The 13,087-nt window shown below is 49.7% G+C and overlaps 4 protein-coding genes across 4 annotated transcripts; 3 read left to right on the top strand and 1 right to left on the bottom strand.

Moving 5' to 3' along the window:
• Window positions 1–1,797: 1,797 nt before the first annotated feature.
• Window positions 1,798–4,557, top strand: AAFC00_004500 (uncharacterized protein; the record flags this gene model as incomplete). Its single annotated transcript, XM_069344152.1, has 3 exons — window positions 1,798–1,971; window positions 2,032–2,163; window positions 2,221–4,557. 3 exons carry the CDS (start codon window positions 1,798–1,800, stop codon window positions 4,555–4,557), a joined length of 2,643 nt encoding a protein of 880 aa, XP_069196567.1.
• Window positions 4,558–5,227: 670 nt separating this feature from the next.
• AAFC00_004499 (uncharacterized protein) lies at window positions 5,228–6,493 on the top strand (the record flags this gene model as incomplete). The annotated part of the gene is made up of 1 exon (XM_069344151.1): window positions 5,228–6,493. One exon carries the CDS (start codon window positions 5,228–5,230, stop codon window positions 6,491–6,493), a length of 1,266 nt encoding a protein of 421 aa, XP_069196566.1.
• A 596-nt stretch (window positions 6,494–7,089) lies between these two features.
• AAFC00_004498 (uncharacterized protein) lies at window positions 7,090–9,600 on the bottom strand (the record flags this gene model as incomplete). Its single annotated transcript, XM_069348171.1, has 6 exons — window positions 7,090–7,152; window positions 7,222–8,664; window positions 8,729–8,760; window positions 8,812–9,016; window positions 9,071–9,413; window positions 9,470–9,600. The coding sequence occupies 6 exons, from the start codon at window positions 9,598–9,600 to the stop codon at window positions 7,090–7,092; spliced, it is 2,217 nt and encodes a 738-aa protein (XP_069196565.1).
• A 699-nt stretch (window positions 9,601–10,299) lies between these two features.
• Window positions 10,300–11,284, top strand: AAFC00_004497 (uncharacterized protein; the record flags this gene model as incomplete). The annotated part of the gene is made up of 3 exons (XM_069344149.1): window positions 10,300–10,720; window positions 10,784–10,977; window positions 11,036–11,284. The coding sequence occupies 3 exons, from the start codon at window positions 10,300–10,302 to the stop codon at window positions 11,282–11,284; spliced, it is 864 nt and encodes a 287-aa protein (XP_069196564.1).
• Between the last annotated feature and the right edge of the window lie 1,803 nt (window positions 11,285–13,087).

Here is a 13,087-nt window from a genome sequence, read left to right as displayed (position 1 = left end):
CGTATTCGTTGGGATGTCTTAGGTGCCCGCAAAAAGGGTTAAGGTTATGTGGAGGCTACTTGTAGCTTCGACGTGTACTTGTTCGTGAACCGCGTGGGAAAACATCTCCTGCACGCGCAAGATGACAGCCGAACTTCACAGCCAAGGATGCAAAGTTCAAACTAAAAAGCAGATCTAAGGAGCACGGATGCATGAGTGCATGACCATACAATGCGGCGACTAAAGGTGTGAATGGCGATCCAGCCAAAAGCTTCACGGTAAGCAGATTTTGGACTCCATTCGATCAGGCTCTGTGCAGCATCAACAATCACTGTGCTGGCAGCGAAATGTCTCACTTTCATGCCCACAGGTAGATAATATGTTCGATACAGCAGGCAAGCGGAAGCAACGGTGCCGTGCGGACAACGTTGAGCCGCTCTGCCTCCCTCCAAGTCTTGGTCAAAACATGATCTGCAGGACCTTGAGCAACTGAGATTTCTATGTGCTAAGAGGATTCGACACGAGGTCGTGAGCTGAAGATCACATATCCATGCTCGAGCACAAAAATTTCTTGTACTACTAAAGCCGCCCTTCCGGTCATGCGCGAGTCGCCTATTGATACTATTCACGGCGACCTCGGCACGGATATGCGAGGCGTCAAATTGCCGATCACGTTTACTATCACAAGTCGCAACGTCAGTGTGTGCGCCTCATATGTCGTGATGTGCAGCGATTATGTACCCCACGATATCGATCGAAGCCAACACATGAACGAGTGGTACTCTGCAGAGTGGCGGTCGCGAGAGTCGAGCTGTCAAAATACACGAAGATGGGGGAAAGCAAAGACAAGGTGCATGATGGTTGCGCCGTGTACTCGGGACGACAAGGGCCAGAGAGCGTCATAACACTTGCTCTCATGGCCACTACTCACCCGCAATTTTCCCTCGTAAATATGGGGTAAGCTACTGTACTTGTACAGTCGTTCTATGTTTCGTAGCCACGACATGGCAAGCGACTAGTGCGCCGTAAGTCTGCCTTCTTGCTAAGCAGAGCGAGAGCGGAGCCACGGTAGCGTGTCCTCTAGACAGCAACCAGTGTCAAGCTTCACGCCAAAGAGACATCCGGGGACAAAATTCGGGAGGGGGTCAAAGGCGGGACCACATGTGCGACGATTCAGTCACAGAACATGATCAGTTGCTTTCTTTACCAAGTCGGGCCTGGCTGAGGTACCAAGACTGGCTCGACCCTCCAAACAAGACGTTGGAAAAGAGCGTGACGGTGGAAAGTCTACTCCGCCTAACGGCGCTTTCGAGTGCATCTCAATTCACGCTGACCTCCTCTTCCTGCTGTACATATCCTACATTGTTGTCATACTCCTGCCATAGTACGCTGTCCATACATACCTGCTACTTCTTCGGATCAGCGTTGCCGTCCACGTGTCACCGCTTCACCTTGTTGCCTGTTCCAAGCGTGTTTAACAGGCAAAAGAATAATATTCAAGCGTCTGCCCCGCAAATACTCAAAGCTTCAGACTGCGCAATCCCAGAGATCGAGAAAAGAGACCAAAGGAAGAAAGAGGTGGCGGGTCTGAAGCGTCATAGGTTGGCTTGAAGACTCCGAGCAATACTATCTAGTCACCAGTCGAGTAAGCCCGGCCGTCAACATCTCTGTGAGGCAGTGGACGCCATTGCCACAGGTGCCGCGGCCGTCATTAAATTTGGCAAGAGTTCGAAGGCTGCTTCCGGACTGCATGGCGTAGGAGGATGGGTTGGAGCGACATATTACCCCGACATATCTGACTGGTTGACCTCGACTCTTATGGACAAACGCACAATAGACAGCGGTCAATATGATTCGCGCAGCACCACCGTATTCACCGTGGTGGTTGTGATGACATGCCTCTCGACCACCTTCGTGACCTTGCGCTGCATCTCGCGCGCGGGGATCGTTAAGAAGTTCATGCTTGATGATTATTTTATGATGGTGGCATGGGTATGTATAATATCCGGGTTACCGAACCGCTGAAAATATGCATGCTGACACCTGCACAAGATGCTTGCTTTTGGCATGTCCTTTGCAATCTGCTACGGCACCTTTAATGGACTAGGCCGTCACGAAGACGACGTTCCATCATCGTGGCAAAATGCGCTACTGAAGAGTCAATACGCCTTCAGTGTGCTATATGTACGATCAGTCTCTTAACAGAGCCACTGATGAAGTGATTGCTAACATACCGTGCAGAATCCAGCACTAATGGCTGAGAAGACGTCCATATTAGCATTTTATCTTACACTGTCAAAGACAAACCGGACGTTCCGATGGGCCACAATAGCCGCGCTATTCGTAGTCAACGCAGGTGGCCTTGCCCTCACATTGGTTACCATCCTCCAGTGTGATCCGGTTCATGCTGCATACGACTTCCCGACGCCAGCGCATGCCAAGTGTACTGACATTGTGACAATTTACTTGGCTTCAGCGCCACTCAATATCATCACCGACCTGGCAATATTGTTCATTCCGATGCCAATCTTGACTTCTATGCGACTGCCGAGGAAACAGAAGATTATCGTTGTCGTGACTTTTGGCTTTGGTGTTTTCGTTGCCGTGGTTGATATCATCAGGATCGCTTACCTGCAATCAGCTTCAACCTACCGACTGAAGGAAATCACTTCGGAAGTCCAGACATATGGCAGTAAGGTCGAGGATGCCACCGACTTTTCTTGGTACTCCTCTTTCTCCTTCATGTGGTCGGCCATTGAGGTCAACGTGGGCATTATGTGCGCATGTGTGCCCGCATTGAAACCTCTGGTGTCGCGATACTTACCCAAGATGCTGCGCGACGAAGGCGACGTCACCGAGAAACATTCATCCATCGACCAAGGTGTTACTTTTCAATCCCAGATGCATCGGGTGCCATCTGTGCCGGAGCATGCCTGGCTGGAGCAGCAAACGACGCATGGGCACGCAACGGAGGAGGAAGACGATGGACCCATGGGAATGATGGACTTCCTGACGACACCAGACATGAACGAATTCCCGGACCAGCTCCAGCGTTCGCAAACCGCCTTGACCAATTCGTCTCGAAACACGAGTCATCGCTCACAAAACTTTTTTGATTTCGTCAATGTGAAGGGCAAGAAAAGTTTTGTGCAGATGACAAATCGCGAATCCATATTCCCAATCACCATGGTCACCATCCTGTTCTTCATCTGGGGATTCGAATATGGCCTCCTGGATGTACTGAATGCCCAGTTTCAGAAGGTCTCTCACATGTCGGCTGGGCAGACGGTCAGCATACACAGTGCATATTACGCCGGATACTTTATTGGTCCTCTGACCTTCGGCCGCCTAGTACTGAAACACTACGGTTTCGCCGCCTGCTACACAGTTGGCTTGGCCATATATGCATGTGGCATTCTAATCTTCTGGCCCTCGGCAGTATTAGTGTCGTTCCCTACATTCATTGTAGTCAACGTGCTTGTTGGCTTGGGTCTCTCAACCTTGGAGATCTCTGCGAATCCATTCATCGCTATGTGTGGCCCGCAAGAGTATGCCGAGATCCGTTTGAGTCTCTCTCAGGGCTTCCAAGCAATAGGAACAGTAATTGCTCCTCTGATTGCGCGGAAGGCGCTGTTCAAAGAGACCGACGCAGGATCTCTTGTCAATACTCAATGGGCTTACACCGGGATTGCCCTCTTCACCGTGGCTTTAGCCATCGCATTCTTCTACGTGCCCCTTCCAGAAGGCACAGATGAGGAGCTGGAAGAGCGCAGCGAGCGTATGGACCGTGCCAACTATGCCACGGTCCTCGGCGGCCGCGTCCGCATCATCTGGGTCACGCTCGCCATCGGTACTTTTGCCATGTGGTGCTATGTCGGCGCTCAAGAGGTGATCGCAGCAGGTCTTTCTTCGTACCTTGGTGTACTGGACCCTGAAGTAGATGACGTCTATGCAGTTGCTGTTGACCACAGTGTCTTTGCTGCCGCCCGATTCCTCACTGCTGGGCTGCTGTTACTCTTCAAGCCACGACATTTGTTGGCATTCTACTTTCTTGGTCTGATTGTCTTTTCTGCCTTAGCCATGAGCCTTCAAGGAAGAAAGGCATCCATTATGCTCACCATGACATTCTGCTTCGAAGGCCCTATATTTTCTCTCATCTTCGCTCAGACCTTACGTGGCATGGGCCGACATACCAAAGACGCTAGTGCTGTCATTACCGCTGCCATTTCTGGCGGCGCAATACTACCTGCTATAGCGTATGCCGTCAGCCGCTCGAGAGGTGTCCAGTATACGATCGTCGTTGCTGTGGTTGGATTCGCTGGCGGTGCTCTGTACCCTATCCTTTTGAATCTTGGGCCTCGAACGCGTGCTCTCGTAGACCCTCTGAAGGACCCTAGTAAAATAGCGGGCCAAGAAGAGGAGCCGCGATCGGACAACGACTCTAGAAACAGCATCGCCAGCAGAGCGATGAGTCTATTCAGCCTCCGCAAGAAAAGATCGACAGGCGGCATCAAGACGGAGTGGAGGGAGCGGGGTGGAAGCGGCGACAGCAGCGTCCCGCAAAATTCTCCCACATAACAAGATATTCCCACTTTCTTTTTTGCATTTGTTTCAATTTTCTCGCAAGGCGTTCTGGGGTTATGACGGCGTTTTCATGGATACCCCTTATGTCTTTTACCGAACATTTGGTTCCGTTCATTGGGCAGCGCACGCTAAGAAGTGTCTTTATGGAAAGGGACAATACTTGATGGTAGGGTGAGTCCGGAAATCATGATCAGGATTGGATACCCCAATATTGCATGAGCATTCGTGTTCCATCTGGCGTTGGCAAAAAGTGTTACGGAGGACCACGTAGCATATTGATTCTTGACTAACAAGAAGAGTACGACTGTAGATACCTTATGATGGAAAATCCTTTGTAGATAGGACCAGCATGATATGATGCCAATAGCACTTTACGAGTGACTTTTTCCACGCTGGCTCTGATGCATGGGACTCAAGTATTTTTTACCATTACGAAACCCATTAATATTCTCCACATGTCTTTATTGATTATCTGGTGTTGGTCAAAACGCATCAATTCCTCCTCTCGACTGGTGCGTGTTGACCAATCCGCCAAGGAAAATGTCATTTTGATTTATTGCCCATACTCTGCCTTCGCTAATGGTACACACTTATGAGTTGGACAACAATGGTATTAAAGAGTGCACTCAGACCCATGTATTCCTGATATCAGTCCAGCTGCAAAATGACAACTCGACGTCTTGAACAAGGGACGTCAGACCCGATATCATACGAATGCACATGTCCAGCGCGCGAGCAAGGCAGCGGCGGCAAAGTTCTTCTATTCTACCGCTACTTTGCGAACCAGCCCGCAATCCCCACGCCCACATCCGAGCAAGTAGAAGAATTAGCCTCATGGCACAGAGCCATTACCTCGAGGCTCGAGATCACGGGCAAGATCAGGGTGGCGGTTGAAGGCTTCAATGTGACTGTCGGCGGCACGGATTTCGCGATCGAGGAATACATCTCTGCGTGCACGACGCATTGGTCGTTTGCGAGATTGGCGCTTTCGTCAGAAGAAGAGCGCAAGGCATTCTTTAAACCGTCGCCGGGTTGCGCTTGTGTCTTCAACCCAGCCACGGATGCTTCTGTGCGTGTTTGCGCTGAGATTACACCTTTGGGTATCACGAACTATGCGCCCTTGTCGTGGCAAGTCGTCGCGGAACTGGCGCCGGCCGAGTTCCATCGTCGCTGTTATGAAGAAAACATCGAGCTGCTGGATCTACGGAATCACTACGAAAGCAGGATCGGTTACTTTGTGGATCCTAGGACGAGGAGTCCGGCGGTACGGCCACAGATTCGCCGCTTCTCGCAGTTTCCTCGTTACTATAAGGCGGCTTACTTACGGGACTCGCCGACACCGACTGGTGAGGGGGAGTCGCAGAGACAGATACTGACGTACTGCACCGGTGGTATCAGATGCGAAAAAGCCACAAGATGGATGGCTGAGCGCGACGATGCTACGGTCGGTGTCAATCGCCAGATATGCACACTGCGTGGTGGTATAGCAGCATACCTAGATTGGGTGGACGAGGAAATAGCCGCTGGACGAATGACTGCAGATGATTCGCTTTTCAAGGGCAAGAACTACGTTTTCGACGCTCGAGGAGCAATGAGTCTTGACGAGGCTTCGCATGATCCTGTCTCTCAATGCCATGTCTGTGGCAAAGCCGAAGATAGGTTGAGCAAGTGTCGTACATCGAGGTGTCATCTTGTTCTAGTTGTATGCGCGGATTGCGAGGAGAAAGACCCGACATGTTGCGAGAGCTGCCGCGAAGGAAGTGCAGCAGTGGACGGCACGACCAAAGCCAGAGAAATGTGCGAGTGTGAAAAGCAGAGGGAGTACAGTCTCTGGGGTCCTGAGCTGCCAAAGCTCCCGAAAATGCAGACTTCTCGGAGAGCGAAGACGAACAAGCATGGTCTGAATAATCCGGTGAGAGTAATCGAGTGACACGCACAAAATGAGTCTTACAGCATCGCATGTCTGGGAGAGCACAAAGTTTCACCTCCATCTTATACGGAATTGGAGAGCTTTCTCGGTAGATCCTAAGCCGAATTGCAGGTCAAAGAGTTACCACACTTTTAGCTGAAATGTCGATTAGGACACCGCATAGCTAGCGTCGAAATTTTGCCAGGAGATGACCCCCAGTTTAGCGTAGCTAATGAGCTGTCTATCGAGTAAAGCTTGCGCCATCTGACAAGCATGACTGCAATCATTCTGTCAGTCATCTCTTGGTCATTGCTTAGCTGCTACTCAGTCACAACTTGGTCGTGGAAGTCACTCCCACTTCATGATCGAGTGCTGGCTATAAGACAATGTACACTCTATATGAGTGCGAGCCAGCACATCCCCAGAACACCAGGCACACGCCGAGAGACGATCGTACATCTCGACCATCCATACTCGCGCCTCTAGTGAGAGTGAGCCGAGAGGTGTGCCTGTACCCTTACCCCCCAAGCTACAGCATTAAGTCGTGATACTGGACATTCATCCATAGTTGTGGCTAAAGTTGAGTTCCTCTGCAGCTGCCAGTCATATGATTGGTGTCAGAGCTGAAAGTTTTGATCGACGTTTTGAAGACGATCGAAGAAACCTTGATCAAGAAGTGCCTAGCAAGACAACACATTAGTGATACAGGTTCGTATTTGCGAATGCAATATTTTATACGATGATCTTACCCAATCGAAGTTATCAGAGGTATCGAAAAGCGTATCTAGTGGATTTACACAGCTCATGTTTACCTGTAATGAGTCGAAACTAGCGTGCATTTGTTCCCTCACTGAATCATTCGACGCAGACTCGCCATGGATCAGATCTTCAGGGGAAATCAAGGCGATGGAGACATTTGTCAAGCCAGGCTCCGATAAAATACTGCCTAACGATGTCGGATTACTGCGACTCGAAGCTGATGGCGTGAAAGCCATGTCCGGCCGTTGCACTTTTGACAGCAGAGCAGAAATGACTTTGGCCGCTCGTTGAGCTTCCCGTGAGAGGTCTCCAAACGAAACCCATATGTCGTAAGCACGCTTCAACAGTTCTTGTTTCTTGGACTGTGATGCTCTTTCCTCGGAGCTTGCGAATTCGGGGGATTTGGCAACTTCATAAAAGTCAAGACAGATGATCATGGCCGCCAGGAGGAAATTCTGTTGATTGATGCTGGACAGCATCCATCTTTCTTCGTAGAGTTGACCTCCTGGTCGACAGGCGATCTGAAGTTCCATTTGATATTCGAGTAATCTCAGTGCTGCACTTGTACATCTGTCGCGAGAATACTGAAAGTTGGGGTTCGACCTGTCGTGGGTGAGGTATTTACGATGTAGGACGCAGAGGACCTTCAGATACATCGTCTCAAGATGTCGTCTGTTAACGATAAGATCAGGAGGATCAACGATTGAAGAGCTCAGAGGTTTCGGTCGTAGTGTGGGTGGGATCGATGAGCGAACCTCGTCAAGTTCCTTGTCGAGCTTGAGTATATCTGCATAGGCATGGCTTTCAAAGGACATCGCCAGGCGAAATACACTTCGAAAGACTCTAAGTAGTCGATCCTTGGTACAATAATAGAGCATGGGTGTAGGATCGGTTGGCGGGCGCGATGGTGGAAGTACCTCACAGTCTTCGTCGAAGTCAGAGTCCCAAAGATTGCTCGGAGGGTCGACATCGCATTCTTCTTCACGGATCATCGCGGGGAGTCCAGCAGAAAAAGACAAAATTAGATCAAAAGTCTGTACATAGAAGAAAACTCGCCTCCTCATCTCTCCTTCGAACGCAGAGACTTGACCCAGATGACGGGGGTCCCGATGGTATCCCATCTTCACAGCAAGGCGTGTAGCAACACCCATGATCATCCATACATCCGAGTCGGGGTCGTCGCACTGCGTGTATTTGCACATGCCATAGATAGTCACCGACTCAACCGAGTAAGGTTTTCCCTTTTGGTACTCTCCAGCGATCAGTGCTTGTCGAGCGCGAGTGAAGTAGATGTTTTGAGATATCTCGTTAGTGTAGACTGAGCCGTCGAACGTCTTTGCCTGCTCGATTCTCGAAGAAATGAAGAGTATCGAAAAGAGCATTGACATCCAGAGGAGTGATACAGAAGATGCGTCGGCCCAGAAGGATTCGTACTATGTATTACTATCAGTTTTCTGTGTCCTTGTCATGTAGAAGAGGATAATAAGATGAATTTACCTCACGCAAGAATTTACCAGTATGTGTCAGTCCTGGTCTAGGTCAGTAACGTATAGAACAAGAGACTTGGTACATCAGCCGACCTAAAAATTGTATCTGTTTGGCATTGAAATACACTGCCAGCATCCTGTCGACGGTAGATCTCGGCGGCAACGATTTGCAGGCCTCATTCATCGTAAGCGGTTGCAGTGATCCAAAGACAATATCTGCGCCGTCTATCGGAGTCGACGAGTCTATCTGGTCATTGTCATCCGAGGTCGTTTCAAGAACACCCTGGATCTCCCGAATCTTGATATTGTCAACGATGCCTGATCATGACTACGAGCATTCGTGTACACCTACATTCTCCAGTATAGTCGTCCAATGAGTGTTCCCAAAATAGTTGCTTTCTGATCCACGCATGTCGAGATGGCCTCCCGAAGAAATGACCTGCGGCATGTTCACGCATTCCATACCTGCCTCCTCGGCGTTACACTCATTCTGAGGTCTACCACTGTCACTAGGCATCTGCATGAGACTAGTGACGATAGACTCGAGCCTTTGCAGGCGAAACTGTGCCTCTGAGGTTCGAGGGGTTCCATCACGGTGGCTACGATCACTAGTATTGTCATTGGCATATATGCAAGAGTCCGAGTCTCCTCTCTTCGCACATCCAGTACATGGTAGTTGTCGGTCACATTTCAGCCTTCGATTTCGTTAGTAGTGCCTCACATCGAATAGTGATTCAAAGGTGATACTGACTTCCTTGCTCTACATGCTGCACATGATACAGCTTGGCGATTTCGTTTTCTCGCACCCGAGTGGGCGCCATCATTAGGCACGCTGGGCTTTGTAATGTGAAAGACACTTTGATGGTGGGATAGTGAGGACATGGTTAAGGTAAATAAAATGATTGATCAACGACGACGAAGCTTCGTGATCATCTGTGCGGACGACTATCGTGAAGCCTCGCACTATTCTCGAGTCGAGGCGCAGTTAAAGTGTTGCACAAGTATTACACAATGTCGCACAAGATTGATTTATCAGAGGCGACGGATGTTTGCACCACCCAAATGCATGAAGTGTGGCATGTCAGGATGTACACTTGTTGACTCCAGCAGGTCAGGACGTACACTTAACTCCGTCAGGATGAGCGGGAAGGATTCCTCCGTTTAGAGCTGGGCGTCAGAGCCAAGCGCAGATTGATACAGTAGCAGTCTCTCCAAATGGGAGAATGTATTCCTCCGAAAGACTATCATTCCACAGCTCATTCGCTTGCCTATGCGTTCGATCAAGAGCTGCGAACGTGAGATCGTTCATTAATAGTTTGCAACCAAGACTTTACCAACCGTGGAGTCTGGCAGGACTGTATACGATTATAAATCATACTTGGGTATTGCAGGTGCCTTGCTATTCAGTAATTCCAGTCACCAGTGTGCGAGAAACATAAATACAGTGACTGCCGTGTGACTATGAGCAGAGACTACATAATAGACTACATGATATCAAGAATAGGACTTCTGATGGAGCAGCTCGCCTGATTCCTTATACACAATCAATACTACTCTGCAAGACCATCGAGTATTGCGAACATGGCGGTCCTTCTTACTGGTGGTACAGGCAAGACCTCCCGGCACCTTGCTCGAATGCTCGAGGATGCAGATATTCCTTTTCTGGTAGCTTCTCGAGGTGCAGAACAGAATGCACCAAAAGGCATGATACCGGTCAAGTTTGATTGGCTTGACCAGTCTACTTACAGTAGCCCGTTCACCCATGAACTCCCAGGAAAGCAGAAAATCACCTCTGCATATATTGTCCCATCACCACTGGCTGATAGCACGTCTGCTTTGACTTCCTTCATCGACCTTGCAGCCCAACAGTATGGGGTCAAGCGCTTTGTCTTGTTAGGATATACTACGGCAACCAAGGATGGACCGCATCTTGGGAAAGTCTGGCAGCATCTGGACGATATAGGTGTTGAGTACACCGTTCTCCGTCCAACTTGGTTCATGGGTAAGACAACAGCCATCTTGTCGTCGATGTGGCTTCGAATCACGATGCTGAAAGTGTTGCTAGAAAATCTGTCCGAATTGCAACACAAGCCTACGATCATGCAAGAGGGTAAAATATACTCGGCCTGCGGAGATGGCAAGATCCCGTTCGTGAGCGCACGAGATATCGCGAGCGTAGGATTTACATGCTTGACAAGTCTTAATCCGCCACCGACCGATGTGACGATTACGGGACCGGAGCCTCTGAGCTACGATGAGGTATAGATGTTGTAATCCGTAGATGCGAGAGTAATCTGAATGCTGACCCACATTTCAGATCGCTCTGAAGCTTAGCAGTATCTTGGGACGTGAAATAGTCCACGCCAAAATATCCACTGAGCAAGTCCAGCAGCGTTACCAGAATTTGGGTCTGGCCGAGGACTATGCGAAATTGCTGGCATGGCTGGAGATGTATGCTAGGGACGGCTTTGAGGCGACGCTTGAAGGTGAAGTTGAGAAGGTGACTGGAAAAGCACCACAAAGTTTCGATGACTGGGCACAAGAAAACAAAGCTTCATGGCAGTAGGAAAGCTGCGAAGCAGGCACTAAGGCCTCACGGATGGCTTGTCAGCGATGTCAAAACTTGTTCAGCAGCTCTCTGCGCCACTAATATTATATTATCCATGGCCACTGCTAGCGTGTAGTACAGCCATCCAGATCTAAATCACAAGTAACGCCTCCTGATAGAAAATAACACAGATCTCTAAGCTCTGAGAAGACACCTACTGCACATGCAGATCAAATACATTCATTATCATTTCTATACAGAGGCAGCGCATTGTCTCGTGCCCGTCACTACAGATAGTAGTGTTGTATACATGTGTCACTTGTAGGTGTAGTGTAGTTCAAGTCTACGCTCTAGAATGACTGGACATTTGCGATTGAAGCAAAGGAGATAGGGGTCTGCAGAGCACATGCGGTACAGTGCAAGGTATTGGACTGCTGGTGGAGCGCGGCTTGATCACAGAATGCAAAAGGGGAAGACGTTGTCCCTGCATATCCAAGCTAACCAAGATCATAAAACGAACGATAGTGCTGGTCTATCAATACCACAACAAGAAAGGATCATCCGACTTTCCCCAGTATGTTACTGAATTACTCAGGTTTAAAGGATACTTTGACTATACCGCCACCCCAGATCTCTACACGACTCGACTATCAACAACGTTGACTTGCGGCAGCAGCAACGCATCAGCTCCTGAAACGATGTGAACGTTTTCTGCCCGGCAGGCGATCAAGCGCCACTAATCATGGGAGTTGATAAGGTCTATTCGATCATGTCTGTCTGGTTGATTTACAAACTACATCCAAGGGACACTTTCGAGGTCTTGACATCGTACACGATTTCACGAGTCGAAGACGTGAGCGCCTGTCATGTCTATCTATATGAAAACACCAGCTAGGCGATATGATCGTCTTGCTTGGACGGCGGGAGTAATCCTATTGCTTATTGCATCGTTCTTTTTCTTCCGTACGCCGGACTACACGGATATGGTCCGGTCACAATGGACGGGCAAGAAATCCAGTAATAGTCCCTCGTATGACATGGAAGTCTTAGAACGCCTGAATATCACATCGAAGACGTTCGAGTATCGTCGGCACTGTGTAGTGGCTAAGCCTTCGCGAGGAGTAGTCCGACAGTCTGCCCTGAATGCATCATGGCCTCTCCTCACAGAGCCCTCATACATAGAAACAGCAGGAAGCAATGACAAAGGCGATGTTAATCGGACACTATTCCCAAGTTGCGGAAGTACGGTTTCATTACCTGTACCGCGCAGCGCTTCGATATCAGCTGCCGGATCGGAGACGATCATGCTTGGAGTGGCCACCTCACTGCACCGACTTGATGACAGTCTACCGCAAATGGCGAGATGGCTCTCGAACACCAACGCACGACTCCTGGTATTGCTTCGAGACACCCCGAATGACACAGCGCTTCACTCTACACTAGACACAATCGTGGCCTTCAACGTCAACGTCACAATCTTGCCACCATCTTACTCGGAGCAGTCAGAGTCGAAAAGCAACTTCGGTCTAGGCAAGGCCATGTACGACAACCGCGGGCCCAAGACCAAGTGGTTCGGCATCATAGACGACGACACCTTCTTCGTCTCCCTCGCTCGCCTACACAATGCTCTCTCCGCCTTCGACCCTACCAAAAACTGGTACCTGGGCTCGCTGTCCGAGCGCCATATCGGGATCGCAACAGAGGGACTCAAAGCATGGGGTGGCGCCGGCATCTTCATATCACTCCCCCTGCTCGCACAAGTAGCCTCTCACACGCCCGAATGCCTCGCTCTCAAGACCGGCTGGGGCGACGCCATGTGGC

Source organism: Neodothiora populina (genome assembly GCF_041146345.1).
Source record: "Neodothiora populina strain CPC 39397 chromosome Unknown canker_contig_3, whole genome shotgun sequence".
In the NCBI taxonomy this organism is placed as follows: Eukaryota; Fungi; Ascomycota; class Dothideomycetes; order Dothideales; family Dothioraceae; genus Neodothiora; species Neodothiora populina.
This window is presented reverse-complemented; position numbering and strand designations above follow the sequence as displayed.